The following is a 17,241-nucleotide window of genomic DNA, read 5'->3' as shown; positions in this document are numbered from 1 at the left end:
GTCCCGCACAAAGCGACACATCTGGTCACCCTTTTTCGACCACAAAAATAGACTAGGCCCAATAACACTGCCGGAACGTTAAGAACGAACGTTATTTTACGTTCTGAACCGGTTCAGGAACGATATGTTGCTGGCGGAACGCAAGAACGAAAACGTTAAATATACCGGTTCCGTTCGGAGCGGAACGATTGAAAAATAATTTCGTTTTCAAGCCCTGATGAGTACTAATGACCTTTCGATTTCTTACAGGTTGGGACTTTATTGGCCGTAAAACGCTAGCATTCTGCTTATGAATGCTGATTGGTCATTGACGGACTTGCGACTGATAACGAACAGAGACCCTGCTTGATGGAATCTGAAGCTAACGCCTCGTTTCCACATACGTATGTTTTTCGTATCCGTGCTTCCGTAAATGTACGTAAGGGGTCGCTAGTGTTTTACGTACGGACATGAATTTATTTACGGACAGCCAAAAAGATGGGGGAACGTATGATAATGGCAGTTTTTAGGAGACCGGTACTTTGGAACATGAGGATCGACACATACAGAGATAAAAACAAAACCAACCAGGCTTGGAAAGAGATCGGCGAGGAGTTTGGCCTGCCAGGTACTTACATGTTTTGTGAAAAAACATAAAAACTTTCATACGGTATCTCTGTAAAACGACGGCGAAAGTTAAATTTTTTGAACGTATATTACGGACATACCGGACAGAAATTTTACGGAGGGGAGGAGTCTCGGAGGAAAAACGGACATTACAGAGAATCACATAGGAATGAATGGACTTTCGGTCGGAGACGGTTGGATCGCATACGAGAATGTACGTATGTGGAAACGAGGCGTAAAGCTTAAATCTTAACGAGGATGTTCCGTCTAAATTAATTGTTATATATTATATGTATATATTCTATACATATCGATAAATATATAATATATATATATTATTGAGTGTATTACATATATATTATATATATATATAATATATAAAATATATATAATATATTATGTGTGCGGAAGTGCCAAAGTGACTTAGAACTTGTCGTAAAGCAGGACCACTGGCAGTCTTAAAATATATGTCGGCATCACATTTTTTTAAGGATTTTTTCTGAACAGATTACTGTACTTAAAAAATTCTATATTCAGCTGAGTGTATTATCTTAGCCCCCCCTTTTGAATGCAACTTTTAAATTACTTGACAGTAAATTGCCCCCTGAGAAAATTGGATTCTGAGGGTGAAATCCATAGACTCCCATTCATTCTGCACTAGCCCGCGGGCGCCCTCGCATGGACAGAGATGGTTTACCGCTTGTGGTTTACACATAAAACAGTCAGACACCATTACAACCTTCAAGTCACAACTCAAAACTCACCTGTTCAAACTCACACACAACGTCTAACTGATCACTGTTTTGATTGTTTGTTTGTTTTGTTTTTGTTGTTTTTTCCCCAATGTCTTGTTTTTAACAATTTATGATGATTTTATGCTCTGTAAGGTGACCTTGGGTGCCTTGAAGGACGCCTCTAAATTAAATGTATTATTTTTATTATTACCGCAACCAGTTCAGAAACCGGAAGTTACCAGAGAGTGCCAATTCTCTTACTAATAGACATTCTCGGGTAACATTCAGATACGGTTTTATGATATTACACATAAGCAGTTAGCTAGCTGCAATGCCAATATGGCTTCTGATCACTGTATACAAAATATTTACAGCAGCTAGGTCACGTGTCTTATCATCTGATTAGTTTAGGTTCATACAGCCAAACACATTTTACAAAGGACGGAGCCTAGATGGTGAATGATATTCCGACGCTATGAGCCACATTGGTGGTATACCTGTGGATTTGATGGTTTTTCGAACCCAGTTCAGACTAAACTACATTTGATTCAATCCGGTTTCACCGTTGCATACAATCTGTATTTGTGTGTAATGCACTTAATCAAATGTATTTTCATTTGCATTTGCATGCACTTTTAGGTATATCCAGCAAACCCTCAGCCAGCGTAGTGTCCTGTTTAAACAGAATAAGTTATTCTTTATCCTTATAAATCCTGCTGCTCAGTGGATCAAAGTCTAGGGTGTTATTTGACGGTTCTGTACAACTCTGAGGTTCCTTCTGTCTCTGTCAGATCACATACCTGAAAAGAAGACAGAGGAGATGGACAGTTCAGTCACCCTGTAAAACAGATCCATTTTGTTGATCTCAAAATCCGAAAACTTAGACCTTACAAATACCAAGAGAAACTTACTCAGGGACAGCATTGGCCTTGACCACAGAGTAAAGGACCTCCTCGATCTTATCTGATTGGACACGGGAGCCAGCCACACAGCGAGGCCCTTCCTGATTCTCTGGGTGAGAGATGTTGATGCTGGCATAGTGAAGGTCATCCTGCTGTTCTATTGGTTCTATCTGTGCTGCAGGAGCTGAGCGATTGGTCAGAGCTAAGACGTTGTCATACACAGGAAAAGGAATTGGCTGACGGGGAGAGAGGACAGAAAAATACATTTTGCAACACTTTAATCTGTTTAAAGGCATGTGTTTTTAATTCAATTTAGAGGCCCCCGGTGGTGAATATTGGTAATGCCATTAAGTAGGCTTCACTTCAAGACTACTTCTTTGACAATTCAACAAAGTATTAATTTACTTCTTTAAAACAAGAATATAAATCATTAGACCCATCTTTTGAATTCTGCTCATTTGCAAAAGTCTCTCCAGATCCCACATTGATCTCACCCTTACCCTATTCTCAAAAATCACTTTATGTTCCCAGATTACCAGATCATAACACAGTGGACAGGTGTCCAATGAAAGTATACAAGCAAGACCCTGATAATGCTGGTGATCCTGGACCACTGAGATGTAGAGAGTGGACTCTCTTAAAGACACAGGTAAAAGTTCCGCAAGTGGTCTTGTATCGTGGCATCAGGATGGCCTTTTTCAATCATGGGTTAGTAAAATGGCTTCCTGCCTCTCACCTCATCTACGGTATCTGTTCCCATTCCAGATGCTTTTCTGGAGGCCTTCTTTCTTCTAGTTCAGAGAACAGAGATACTTAGAAGCAACAGGAGAAGTGAAAGAATATTAAATAAATGGGACGGAGGGAGAGAGAGATTATCTCACCTCATCCAGAGGAATGTAACAAGAAGGAGTATGGAGGCCAGTAAGACAGCAACTGCCCCTCCAGCTATTGCTGTTATCTGTGATGAGGATGTCTCTAGAAAACAGAGAACAGATTTCAAACATGCTTATAGGCCCAATGTTGGCAAACACACAAACAGCAAAGGTGTGTGTCTTTGTATGTGTGTGTGTGTGTGTGTGTGTGTGTGTGTGTGTGTGTGTGTGTGTGTGTGTGTGTGTGTGTGTGTGTGTGTGTGTGTGTGTGTGTGTATGTATGTGTGTGTGTGTGTGTGTGTGTGTGTGTGTGTGTGTGTGTTCGTGTTTGTTTGTGTGTGTTGTTTTAAAACAACAATTACCTGTAACATTAATAAACAAAAGGGTGGAATTACGACGTCCGATTGCATTATGTGCTTGACAGTAATAGCTTCCTCCAAGCTCAGATGTGATATCAGTGATTGTGTAGTTCTGTCCTGATTGTCCCACTGAGTCTCCATGTTTGAACCAGGTGTAGTCAGCTGCTGGGTTGGCATCACTGCTGCAGCTCAGAGTCACTGAGCTGCCCTCCTCTATTCCCCCAGAGGGACTCACGGTCACTGCGGGGGTCTTTGGAGCATCTTATAAAATAACATATTTCATTCATTACATAAATTACTGTCTGCTTCAATCCATTCATACTAAATCTAAAATGTATTTCTTTACCCAGGCGTGATGTCAGTGAATTGTGGAGTTGACTTACACACTGAAGGAGAGGGGAAATGTTCGTATCCTTTAACAGCACATGAATAGCTATAATGAGACCAAACAATGCCAGGGTACTTCATTCCTTCTCCTGCTGACTGACCATTCCTGATCCAGATGTAGCTAGGGTTTGCAGCTAGACCACACATACTGCTACATTCCAAGGATGCCCAGTTAGGACGGATAGGAAAGGACACTTTCACCTGGAGACCTGGTTGGGAGAACAAATTACACAAATGAGTTGTGTAAATCACTTGTGTAAATCACAATTGATAAACCAGATTAGACACACACACAAACACATACACACACGCACACACACATTAACAAGATGCTCAGTAGACTCATTGGTAATTAAAGTTTACCTGTCACAGATAGCGTCACTCTAAGGTCACTGAAATATTCCAGTATATCGGCGGTTACTGTATTGTATGTTCTTAACCTGATCTTGTAATCACTTGAGTCACTCTGTCTCAGGTCAATGATGCTCAGGGTGCACTCTACAGTACAAATGACCGTGTTACATTTGGGCTTGCAGCAATTGTTTTTAACACGACCAGCATAGTCTGTATCTTTTTGCACATCAACATCTCTTTTATGAAACCACTGTGGCTCCAGGACTGTGGTATCGACGTGCTGTGCTTTAGGGTATTCAAATTGGCAGGTGATGTCAACCGTCGATCCTCTTGGAGCGCAGACATTACTAGATGGGTAAGTAATCCAGTAACCAGCCTTCAGCACTGTTAAAAAAACCAACATCCCATTGAGAATGAACAAGACAAAGAGGTTCAGCTGATGAAATGCATGATCAGTTGCTTGTGCAAATACAGTAAAAGTTGACATATTTCTACGGCAACTTTGCCTTGTGAAGTTCAAATTAAATAGAGAGCAATCAGTAAATGATTAGCCTCGATTTCCAGTCTCCCTTGTTACAATTTACTTGCACAAGAGAGCCTGGAGGATGGCCCTAACATTTTGGGCAAGCAATGCGATTGGTGCCTGAGCTGTGATTGGGCGGATTGGTCTTGACACTAGTCGAAGGGTGTAACAGGAAGCTCGATGGACCAATGGCTGGCTACAACCAGAAATTTGGTTGAAAACAGAAGTAAGGGAGCATTACCGGTAAAGATTACACATTCCGACAGGAAATTGATAGCAAGTGAGCCTATATATAACAGTCAAATATGATACCCAGAGTAGAATCTAAGACAATGTAACATTAGAAAATACCCATTTATTGCTAGAAGAGCAAAAAGTGTATTTTATGGCAAAATCTATCTACAATGTTGCTTTTTACACTGATCATTTAACAATTTTCATTGTCATTTTGTTTTGGTAGACAGAACCTTGACATCAAGACATATTGCTGTTTCTTCAAAGTCGATAATGGGCTAAAATGTTACGGGTCGTTTTGGATGACCTATTCTGGCGTTTAGGTTGAAGATACATTTGTACTGTGGTTTCACTCTCTCCATTCCAGTTGATTGTTGTCATGTTACTCATTGTATCAGTTCAAGTAAATGTTTATAACATAAATGTACCAACCTGGGAGTGAAAGAAGGAAAGCTAGAAATCCTCTTGCTGATGATCTTAAATTCATAGTTTATCGTATAATCTGTTGTTTTCTGGAGATATTTAAACACAATATTTTTTTTATGTTGTACATAGGCCCTCATGAAGAAATACATAAATTTGTAAAATTGGGTTACAAATATCTTTTATGAGAAAAACTCAATACACATATTTCGATTTTTCTTATTCTTGATAAGGCTGTTAGGTTTGTTAAGCAATTCAATACAAGTTCAGAAAATGTAACATCTTACTGTGTACTGGAAGTTTTCTGTGTGTGGAATTAGCCTATGGTTTGTCCTCTTAGACATACGTTGGGCGGATTGGTCTTGACACGAGTCAAAGGGCGTAACAGGCAGCTCACAAACAAACACACGCACACGCACACGCACACGCACAAACACTATGAATTATACAAATATGATTCAAGAAAACATTTTACAAAGATCAATTAGTAAACGTTAGGAATCATTGAAAAAAAATGTCTTTAATAATATAATATTTAAATATGGAATATATTTTTGTATTGTTTTGTAGTTGTCCGTCTCTACCGTTTCCCTTGACAAGTTGAAGAAATTTAAACAACCCAATCAGATTGCTCGACAGGCAAATAATATCGCTGGACACCGCCCATATTTCACAACCCACGAATCACTGATCCCAAAGTAGGCGGGACCTAAAAAGACAACAGCGGAGGATTCAAACCAAGCATGGCTGCGGATAAAGAGAAAGGGAATAATACAAAAATTTGCAGGTAAAATTACTCATTATGGACAACATACGCTCTTATTGACATGTGTATTCCTTTGTTAAACTCTAGTGGGTGGGAAACTTGGTATTCAAATATGCCCAAACTGTTGCATCTATTAGTCAGAGTAGATTAAGTTGGGTCGGGTAGCGTTATTTATGAGAGCTGATTTACATTTTACCTTTATAACTGGTTCAAATGTTTCAATTTTACTTGCATAATTTTAAATTGGTTAATCTGTTTCTGGATCGCTGTTGACAACTCATAAGGATTAAAGATCAGTTTAAGTTTGATACAAACTAAAGATGTCAGACACATTTTTCTTTCTTCTAGTGTCATGGCTTGAACTGTAAGTTCCGCAAATCCTTATACTTATGAAGAGAGGTTAAGAGTTTGCCGTTTAACTCTGTATTTGTTGAATGCATTCTTTTGTCATTGTAAATGCTCCCTACCCATATCCAAACTGCATTGGTTTAATAATTGATCTACTGACATCAAAATGCTTTTAAGGCGGATTTTTGTTTCGTATATAAAGAGCTATATTTATGGCATTCAGCGCAACAATATCTAATCATATAAAACCGACCAATCATAAACCTCCGTTAAGCAGACGCTTTTAAAGCGACGTGCGTAATGAAGGAGTCGGTAGCTCGCATATCATCATGGACATATTTACAAAGTAGGATGAGGACAATGGGTCCAACTCTGAACCTTTTGGACAGGGAGTCGAACACCCAAACCTAGACCTTTTGCGATTCTAATTGAATTTTTTGCAATTATTTTGCTGATGCTTTTGACTCAATGTTATACTCTGTTACTCTTGCCATTTATATTGTAAATTAGGTTTGGACACCAACTATGTTGGTTGTTAGGGCTAACGCTGTCAATTTATATTTGCTCTGGCATATAGGGCTCTTCAGTTCAGATAGATTTCCAGCAGACCTGGGTCGGACCAATCACAACCATTTATCTAATATATAAACAACCAAGATGGCTGCAACTGATGTGTCACATGTTTCGTTGTTCTGATTGGTTGTAGCTCTATCCAATTGCCTTAAGATGCATATTTGTCTAGGCTCTTTGATTAAGCCCAATGGAAATTGGAAAATCGACTCAGAGGTTCCAGAATGACACGCATTTGTGAATTGGTCTGGTGATTTAAGGCTACATTGAGCCGCCTGTGAATGCGTCTTGACTTGGACTAGTCTAGACCATTCTGACATTTTGTCCCTTTCAGAGGTACACCGTGCACCATGGGGATCCAGCCAGAGGAGAATTCGAGCAGCACCCGTGCCGGCCGTGCCACCACCATCATCTTCAACCCCGACTTCTTTGTGGAGAAGCTCCGTCACGAGCAGCCAGAGGTGTTCACAGAGCTGGTGCTGAGCAACCTGACGCGACTCATCGACCTGCCGGGGAGCGAGTTCTCCGAGCTGCTGGGAGAGGAGGCGCCCCCCAAGACCCCCACGGGCAGCAGCGGAGGGGGCTTCTTCCGCTCCTTCAACTTCCTGAAGCGCAAAGGTCAGACTCTGCCTGGTTCCTGCCCCCTAGTCCCCGCCCAAAAAACAAGTTCTGCTGAAAAATATTGTTACAGTGATGGAAGCCTTTGGTCCAAAGCAACAGAAAACAACACACGACTCCAGCAGAGTGAAGTTTGGATTATATGTTTTTAAAGTCTCTTCGATTCAATGTATGTGAATCCTAATATGTGAAAACTAACTCTTTCTGATTCACATTCTGAGAAAAATGGAGCCAAGTTGTTGTACAATTTAGTTTTTACATCTTTGTTACAACAGTCAACCTTGAAGACAAATGATGTCCGTTGTAAAATAAGGTGTGTTTCTATAGCAGCGTGAAGGTCAGATGCTCTTATTAGACAAACCCAATGATTGCAATAATTCTCCTATGTGGTATTAACTTACCTAAAATGATCGATTTGTGGAGTTCCTGGTGGATATTTGTATTATTTGCACTTATTCTAGTAAAGTTGTCTTCCGTCTTCCAAAATTCAATAGTGAAAAAAGAAGACTGCCGTACAAATCATGTCTTCACTATGATGTGATGGGCTGATTCACAAGCCAGCTGTGTGTTAGCCTATTAGCCGGCTTGTAAGTAGTAGAGTGTAAGCATGTTGTGACAGACCTTAAGTGCTTGAGTTTGCTTGCATGTAGGATAGAAAGACTGTTCACTGTCTACCATAAAACATGTTTATCCCCCGTTCACAGATAAGGATGTTGTGTTTGGGACCCCTCTGTCAGAAGGAAGCATCGCACAAATCTACCAGCTCATCGAGTACCTCAGCAAGAGTGAGTATAATCCTCATAGAACTGAGCACACACTTATTACACTCAGGAAGTGGTGTTCACCATGAAACGCAGAATTGTATACAGTAGTGTTTAGAATGTTTGACTCATCTATATTTATCTGTCTGTCTGACTATCTGTTAGACTCTGTCAGCTCTGTTGGAAACTATCGGCTACTAACTTCATTAAAAGATATCTGAACGAGAAAGTGTCTCAAGAATAAAACTCTCTGAACTTCTGAGCTTTAACTGTGGCTACAACTGAAGCCACTAGAGGCTGCTAATGGAGAAACGTAGATAGTGCAGGAATAGATGATAGATAGATCAAGTGTGAACAATAGATATTTGAATGAATCATCGTACTGCAGCCCTGCCAGGTAATCCTATCCCAGGCTTTCCCTTGGCTAACGATCCTATTGGTTTCTTGCTCCTGTGTCCAATCAGATCTGCAGGTGGAGGGTCTGTTCCGGGTGCCGGGCAACAGCGTGCGGCAGCAGACGCTGAGGGACCTGCTGAACAGCGGGACGGATGTGGACCTGGGCTCCGGGGGCTTCCACCCCAACGACGTGGCCACCCTGCTCAAGGCCTTCCTGGGGGAGCTCCCCGAACCCCTCCTCACACACCGGCAGTTCCACGCACACCTGAAGATAGCAGGTGACTCACACACTCACACACTCACTGACTCACTCACTCACTCACTCACTCACTCACTCACTCACTCACTCACTCACTCACTCACTCACTCACTCATTCACTCACTCACGCTGTGAGGCTTGCTCTTAAAGTGTTGTTTAGATTGCCCTGTAAATATAAAACCACCGCCTGGCTGCCAAGCTGACCTTCAGGGATAAACAAAGTACTACTAAGTATGTAGTTAGTTCCCAGTATTGTGGTAATCCACCCTCCTAACACCCCTCCTCCCTCCCCCTCACTGCAGATATGACCCGCTTCGATGAGCGGGGCAACAAGACGTCGGTGCCGGACAAAGAGCGGCAGATCGAGGCGCTGCAGCTGCTCCTCATGTTGCTCCCTGCCGCCAACCGCTCGCTGCTCAAGCTGCTCCTGGAGCTGCTCTACCACACCGCCAAGCGGCAGGACACCAACAAGATGTCCGCCTACAACCTGGCCCTCATGTTCGCCCCGCACGTCCTCTGGCCGCGATACGTGAGTACCAGTGGCGCTTGGGCCTCCACACTCGGCCCTGTTTTGGCGGGCATATGCAGCTCAATGTGGGGCTGTACTGCTAAGGGTTAGGGTTAGTTAACTCTAACCCTAACCTTAACCCTACATACTAAATACAATTTGAGTAGATTTTGTAGAAGGGGATTCATTGTTAATAAAGGACAATTCCGGTACTTTGAACGTTTACCCCCTTTTCTGGTTTGTCTAGGATGAAATAGGTTGACACCGAAATTTTGACCATGGGTCCTGTCTTTGGTTATTGCCTCATTTCGAATCGCCCCTGCCTGCTTCACAATGGCTGGCTACGAGCATTCACAAACCTGTCCTTAAAACAACCCTAAACGTTTGTTTTCAGAAACGCGCAACTCACCGAGTGGTTAGTGGTGTTGTGGATGTCCCAAATCAAGTACCGTAGCGAAATAAAGTGTTTGTTGACCGGAAACGGGAAGGCCGGCTGGTTCTAGTCTTTTCGCTCTGTTCTAGCCCTACTGTTGAGACAGAGAACTGAGCGAAAAGACTGTTGCGACCGCAACCTTTCCGTTTCCAGAACCAATCGTCAAAATTTCGGTGTCAATCACTCTAATTCATCCTTGACAACCAGAAAGGGGGCTAAATTTTCAATTGCCCTTTAACTAGCATTAAGGGCCCTTTGGGCATTTTCTACATTTCCCCCCTTAACTCAACCCTAGCTCTTCCTCCCTACTCACCCATGGCTCCTCCCCCTGATCCATCTGGTCCCTCCCCCCCAGGCCCCCCTGAACGTCATTCCTCAGAAGCAGAAAACTGATACAGCCTAGGCAGATGGGGGCTAGTCATTTGTTTTGGTGCAACATAGCTGTTCCCCCTAGCTTTTTAGTCTTCGGCGTAGAGCACAGTGCTCCTATGAAAAATAAAAATGTCAGCCCGGATCGTTCTTCATTGCTCGGCTGCCGGCACTTTGACAGAAATCATACTTCGGGGACATTTAGTAATTTGGCACCGTGTTTCCCAACCACAGTCTTATGTTTGTGTGTGTGTGTGTGTGTGCGTGTAGATGACTGCAGTGGACCTGAAGGACAACCTGAAGAAGCTCAACAACAGCATGGCCTTCCTCATCAGACACTCACAGAAGCTGTTCAGGGTAACGCATGCACACGCACACAAACACTCCCATAAGGGGTAAAGCCAACTGTTGTCGCATTGGTTCGTTATGATCACAATATTTTTAATTGATTAGTTTAGTCTCTTTTCTAATAACATCTTCAAATCAGACTGTTTTATGCTAGATGTACACTTTTCCAGCTTGGCAATATTTTTACTCACAGGGGTGCACATAACTGATACGCAAGTACGCCTGCGCGGCCATAACCGGGGATGCGTAACGTCACTTGTGTCACTAGTACAGCGCTTTTGCGTAACTTACGGGAGATCGAAAAAAAAACGAAACAACAAAATACATTGAGCAGCTACTTGTGCGTTCGCCACCAGAAGAAAAGGGAAATGGAGCCGGAGCAGAAGAAAATGATTTTTTTTCCAAAAAGTGGCACCAAGATGTGCCGTGGCTCGTAACGAATGATAAGCGCAATGAAATGTGCGCTCATGTGCACTGTGCACTGCGCACACACTGGAGAACTGCGCAAAATCAGCTGATCGCAACGTTCCTTTTGTCATATAATCAAACGCTCCGTGGTCGAGCTGCTGCAGTTTGATTGAATAAAAAAGGTGACGCAAAAAACCTCTGTGAAACTGGGTACGTTTCATAAGATCCGATGTTACGTGAGGAGCTATGTCTGGGGTGCGTACCAAACACCATCTCCTGGTACTCAACTGAACTCTATAAAGAAGTTATGTGCATCCCTGCATACCTCAATGTAGTGCTACCTCTCTATCTCTGAATACCATTATTATGTTGGTTGTTATAATATATACAGTATGAACCCACATGCCTTACTGTCAGTGCAGTCCTCCACATATATTGTCAAATGCTCTAAAGTCAGTATTATAGTAATTGCCGCATGTGTTGTTGTTTGTTGTCCAGGCCCCTGCCTACATGAGGGAGCACGCCAGAGTGCACTGTGCCAGCTCCAGAGTTATCCAGACCAAGGTCAGTGGTGACATCACAGCACACATTGCTGTCCAATTGGTCCTATTTAAGCGGCCCGCATACTTAGTGTGGGGGAGAATTAGTAAGTAAGAAGAAGAAGTAAGAAGAACCAAAGCCTGGTCGTATTGTAGTTTACCTATCAGTGATTGTACAGTGCAGTGGTGATTTCTACCACCAGAGGGCTCTAGAGTCAAAGTTAAAAAAGTGAAGAGAATGTATTCTTAGGCCCTGATCACACAAAACACTTTAAACAGCTGGGAGAAGCTATTTGGTAATTGCTATCCATGGGAACCAAAAGTTTTGCTTGGTTCCCATGCATTTCTGGACACCCTGAGTTAAAGAAAATGTTGATTCAAGGAAAAAAAGGTCCAGCGCCGTTGTAGATTTAGGTGTGGAGATTCTATGGTTGCTTTGCAACAGTTAAAAGGCGCAGCACGCTGCTTTTCCCTTTTCTTAACTTCCCAGAAAGGTTCCCAAATGATCCCATTGATAACAAAGCAACTGCCCCCGATCTGCCAAAAATGCGTGGGTTGATCGAGTCCCTACTACCTAGAGGACTTATCCTCTCACCTTAGTGTCTCTGTCAAGTCTTGGCTCGTTTATATCGTCATCGGTTATATTTATTGTGTTCAGATGGAGCGTGATTCCTAACTGTTTATGTATTTATTGTGTCTTGATGGAACGTGATTCCTAACTGTTTTGTATTTATTGGTCTTGATGGAACGTTATCCCTAACTGTTTATGTATTTATTGTGACTTGATGAACGTGATTTTTAACAGTATTGCATTTGGACTTGGATGGTTGGTGTTTTCCATCAGGATGATTTGGAGCTGCTGCCTGCCAACGGTAGCCCGGTGCTGCGCTCACCGACGGGGTCCAAGAGGCCCGGCGGGCCCCTGGAGCCCATCGCCGGGGGGCCCCAGCACCACACGGAGGAGGCCCTGAAGGAGCTGTTCAGACACGTCCACCACAACATGCCCGACTCGGCCAAGAAGAAGAAGCTCATTCAGCAGGTGAACTCTTTGGACTGGGTGGTCATGGGAACCGGGGTTGAAAGGTAGACTGCATTATAGAATGCTTTGCTATAATAATAATAATAATAATAATAATAATGATAATTATTATAATAATTACCTAATTGAAATAATAATTGGCAACAGGTTTTTAAGTAGATCAGTTTGATTTCAAATTAAACTCAGATTGTTAATGTGTAACACCAGGGCTCCACTGAATATGTATTTGCCACATTGCCATCCTCGTCTTTATGCGAGTATGTATCTGGGAACATAAAAAGGAGAAACCTAGCCGCTAACAAATTAGCATCATCCATGTGCTCATGGCCTCCAGATTGCCAGGCAAACAGAATTCGGGACCCCCCCACCCAGCGAGTGCCAGCAGACCCCCCCCGGACGCACCAAGAAACACCCGCGCTCACGCTCCTTCGGGGCGCTGATGAAGGTGAGCGCGCACACGCATGACGTTCATTCATTCTCAAAGCACAGTTTATATCAAACGTTTGGGATTGTGAGGATTTCAACAGTGTGCGCATGTCTCGGAGATGTCCTTTATGTGTCTTTAACAAGGTGTGGCTTGGACTCTGAAGGAGTGTCTGGGACTCTTAAGGATATGGGTCAGGGGCTTTTAACAAAGTTTGTCTGTTGCTCTTACGAGGATTGTGTGACTCTTAAGGAGGTGAGTCTGGGACTCTAACGAGGTGTCGGCCTTTAACGAGTTGTGTCTGGGACTCTAACGAGGTGTGTGACTCGTAGCGAGTTGTGTCTGGGACTAACGAGGTGTGTGTGTGACTCTAACGAGGTGTGTGTGTGACTCTTAACGAGGTGTGTGTGTGACTCTAACGAGGTGTGTCTGTGATGTCAGCGTAAAGCTCGTGGAGATCAGCTGACCACCGAGAGGAAGCTCAGGCACATCTCCCCGGTAACCATGTCGACGGGGAAACCCGGGAAGGAGAATGTCGTCCTGCAGGCGGTGAGGCCACTCTTCTCATTCTCCTCTTTGTTGAATGGACATGTTTACTTAATTTAAACTTTATAAATTGTTCCATTAGTTTCTTAGTAGACTTACATTATGTAACTCGTGAATTGATGGTGTTCCCATGTGCACACTGTTGGCCACAATAAGGTGTGTGTGTGTGTGTGTGTGTGTGTGTGTGTGTGTGTGTGTGTGTGTGTGTGTGTGTGTGTGTGTGTGTGTGTGTGTGTGTGTGTGTGTGTGTGTGTGTGTGTGTGTGTGTGTGTGTCCAGGTGAACAGTCCCCTGATGTCCGTGGAGTCGGGGAAGGCGTGCGGTGCGCCGAAGAGTTCAAGAGGCTCTGCTCTCTCTAAGGAGAGGCTACACCAGGACTCCAAGGTAAGTCCCCCCTCACTCACAGAGACCTACTTTACATACCATTACAAGTTATCACATAGCAGCCACTGCCTCCACTAACAGAGACATACTTAACATTACATGTGAAGAAAAGGTGCTGTATAGTGCTGCAAATAGAAAAAAGGTCTAAATGTCTGAAGTGAGGACAAGTCAATTGTCAAGTCAGTTTCATTTGTATAGCCCTGAATAACAGTACCATTCTGAAGAGGCTTCACAGGCCTACATTAAATCAACCTCCCAGACTAAGCCCTCTGAAAGACAAGGAAAAGCTTCCTTAAATATCAAGGGAGAAACCTTCGGAAGGTACGCAGGGGACAGACATATTGATAGCATAACAGACTAAAATGCTACTAGATTACCGTTGTTATCTATGTATAAATTACGTAATTGGAACTTCCAGACATTTTTGTTCAAAAATCCATTAAATCTGTCTCTTTTTCCAGGGCTCTCCATCGACCTCCATGATGTGTTTCTCGCCACCTCAGGAGATTTCTTCTTTGTGAGTGGTTGATCCAGACCGCATGATCCATGGCTATTTCTCCTCTTCAATCTCATGACTGCATAGAACTGTGAACGACAGAACTGTGACCAATAACAGAACCAGTTCCTTTTAAAAAACAGCCTTTTTAAAAATCGGTTATATTTTATTCTTTCTGAACAACTGTTTCTGAATGCATGACTACTATATAGCTGAGCCTGACATGCTGTATGATTGTGTGAGTGTGTATATATTTGTGTACATGTGTGTCTGCTTGTGTTTATAAGCAAATTTCTATGACTGAATCCTTTTTTGTGGTACAAAATGGCCTCTGGTGCTCCTTGAAAGATTTCCACCAGCTTCCTCTTATATGTTATTGCGTAGCATCTGGTCAGAATTCACCTGCCGTTTTTCTAAAATATATTTTTTTAATGGGTTATACCACCGTTTTTAAACTCCTGCCCTATGATGCAACATGCGCTGTCTACGGGGCAAGACACTGGGTTACAGAGCGGCTGGAAGTGCCGTTGGGGAGTAAATGGCCAGATCTGCAGAGTTTACAAGTAACTATAATGTGACTATGGTTGTTGGTTAAATGGATACCATGAGAGAGATTGGGATTTGACGTCCAGTTACTGATACTATCGGATATGACTCTCAAAGGAAATGCAGAGAGGGCTGCACTGTTTTGATAGTCAAGTTCTCAATGTTTTTTAAAATTTGTTTTTCTATCTTTCATTTGGGCCAGTTGCAGGAATCCTGGACTAGTGCATTTTCAACAGAGTTGTTGAGGGTTTATCGTACATTAGGGGAGGGTTTGTGTCATGGTTTCAGAGGGCTTATGGTATGTTGGAGGAGGGTTTTGATCATGGTTTCAGAGGGCTTATCGTATGTTGGAGGATGGTTTGGGTCGTGGTCTCAGAGGGCTTATTGTACGTTGGAGGGAGGGTTCATGGTTTCAGGGTGCTTATTGTACGTTGAAGGATTGTTTTGGTGATGGTTTCAGAGGGCTTATGGTATGTTGGGGCGGGATGGTTCATGGTCAGGAAGGTGACTGGTTAAGGTGATGATGAGGATGGTTATGATGGTGAAATGATGACCTGTTCGTGGCAGTAAATGGTAGTGCTTATTTGTACTGCACTGGGATTCCTAGTACACTCGAAATCTTTTTTTTTATTGATATTTATTGATATTGTTGTGACAGTCTTGACATACTTACGGTTCAAACATAGCCACATAGTTTGTGATTTCTGTGTTGATCCATTTGTATTTATGCCCACCCTATGTTTGGTGTGTTTTTTAATGGTGACTTATTTTAAAGTGTGTTAAATTTTGTAATAATACTAATAATACTTTTTTTTGTTCCCGTTGTAAAGCCTTTGCATCCAAATGCTTGACTTTGGTTAACATTCTTTAGTTGCTGATCGATGGATCTTCCATTATGCAGAGTTACTCAGACCTCTAAGAGATCTGTCTAGATTCTGTTTGGACAGAGGAACCAGAGAAACCGCTTCCACTGCTTTGAGAAAGCAGGGGAAATTTCATTTTTTGTCCAATATATGTATTTTTTTGTCAATCCTTTGCCTAGTGATTTCTATCTAGCGATTTTGGTTCAAAAACAATTTCAACCAAATATCATTTTATTTGTAGTGTTTTCTTCGTTTTTGGAAGATTATCCTCAATATAACGCATCTGTCTAATCAGCATGAGCAACGTCTGGGCCAATTAACCTACTCCTCTTTTACTGTGATTCTATTAATGGTCCGACTGTGGTAATTTTCCATTTTTTTATATACATGTAAAATAAATGTGACCTGTATAGAGTCTTCAAAGGTATGTTTTATTTGGATTAAAACATATTTTTCCTACAAGTTGTCTGTTGTCGATTTCTTTATTAGCTACTGCAGTTATACAACAAATGTCCACACGAGGTCACTGTTTAGCTGCGTAGACATTGTATTATTTACACACAATCGGCCAAGCTATTACCTTTAATTAAATAAATGGTATACTGTGTCTATGTATATATTTTTTATATACGTTTTGCAACTTCAAAACACATATTTCTTGCATGGCTATTAATAGTTATTCGTAAATCTAAATGTTTTCAAATTACATGGCATAGGGCTTTCACGTGTATCCTACTATTCGTAACATTACTATCTGGTCAGGTCTGGCTTGCACTTTTTCTACTGCTATGGATACAATTAGGTTGATATAGATATATGTTTTTAATGTTTAAATTATAGGTCACCTAATTAACCAACCTTCTTCCTGACTTTAGTTCTACCATGTGACCCCCCTCCTCCCCCCCCCAGACACACACACATAGACACCCATACAGCCATACACAAAGGGGCCTCAAGAAACTGTTTTCATGCTGTTATGATGTTGAGTTTGAGGCTGGCTGCTTTCGGGTCGCTCCTGTCATGTCAACATCATTCATACATTGGACAAATTCAAGTTCAGTCTCAGTTAATTGATCTTCTCTTCAGTGCGTTTTTTAGTGTGTTTTAAAAAAAAAAAAATTGAGGTGGATGTCTAAATCACATAAAGGAACACAATTAATTTGAGGGTCAAATATTAAAGAAAATCCTCCCCAAAATAAATAAATAAATAAATAAGCAGTTCCATTT

The 17,241-nt window shown here is 42.1% G+C and overlaps 2 protein-coding genes across 7 annotated transcripts; one reads left to right on the top strand and one right to left on the bottom strand.

The window, feature by feature from the left end:
- Positions 1-1,526: 1,526 nt before the first annotated feature.
- On the bottom strand, positions 1,527-5,783 carry LOC115540395 (B-cell receptor CD22). 6 transcript variants are annotated; one of them, XM_030351628.1, is made up of 9 exons: positions 5,682-5,783; positions 5,404-5,483; positions 4,224-4,598; positions 3,857-4,069; positions 3,477-3,734; positions 3,124-3,217; positions 2,979-3,033; positions 2,252-2,478; positions 1,527-2,140 (listed from the first exon to the last, which is right to left on the bottom strand). In XM_030351628.1, exons 2-9 carry the CDS (start codon positions 5,456-5,458, stop codon positions 2,128-2,130), a joined length of 1,290 nt encoding a protein of 429 aa, XP_030207488.1. In that variant the 5' UTR covers positions 5,459-5,483; positions 5,682-5,783; the 3' UTR covers positions 1,527-2,127. The 6 variants fall into 6 exon arrangements, with proteins under 6 accessions (XP_030207488.1, XP_030207490.1, XP_030207489.1 ...); XM_030351630.1 differs by having other exon boundaries at positions 2,252-2,351; XM_030351629.1 differs by having other exon boundaries at positions 2,979-3,030.
- A 293-nt stretch (positions 5,784-6,076) lies between these two features.
- Positions 6,077-16,476, top strand: LOC115540648 (rho GTPase-activating protein 19). Its single transcript, XM_030352120.1, has 12 exons — positions 6,077-6,181; positions 7,413-7,696; positions 8,401-8,481; positions 8,922-9,131; positions 9,415-9,641; positions 10,693-10,779; positions 11,677-11,742; positions 12,562-12,756; positions 13,091-13,201; positions 13,622-13,729; positions 14,005-14,109; positions 14,571-16,476. The coding sequence occupies exons 1-12, from the start codon at positions 6,138-6,140 to the stop codon at positions 14,628-14,630; spliced, it is 1,578 nt and encodes a 525-aa protein (XP_030207980.1). The 5' UTR covers positions 6,077-6,137; the 3' UTR covers positions 14,631-16,476.
- The last annotated feature ends 765 nt before the right edge of the window (positions 16,477-17,241 follow it).

The sequence above is a fragment of the Gadus morhua genome, chromosome 3, assembly GCF_902167405.1.
Source record: "Gadus morhua chromosome 3, gadMor3.0, whole genome shotgun sequence".
In the NCBI taxonomy this organism is placed as follows: domain Eukaryota; kingdom Metazoa; phylum Chordata; class Actinopteri; order Gadiformes; family Gadidae; genus Gadus; species Gadus morhua.
The sequence above is the reverse complement of the archived record's forward strand: the minus strand, read 5'-3'. Positions and strand labels throughout refer to the sequence as shown.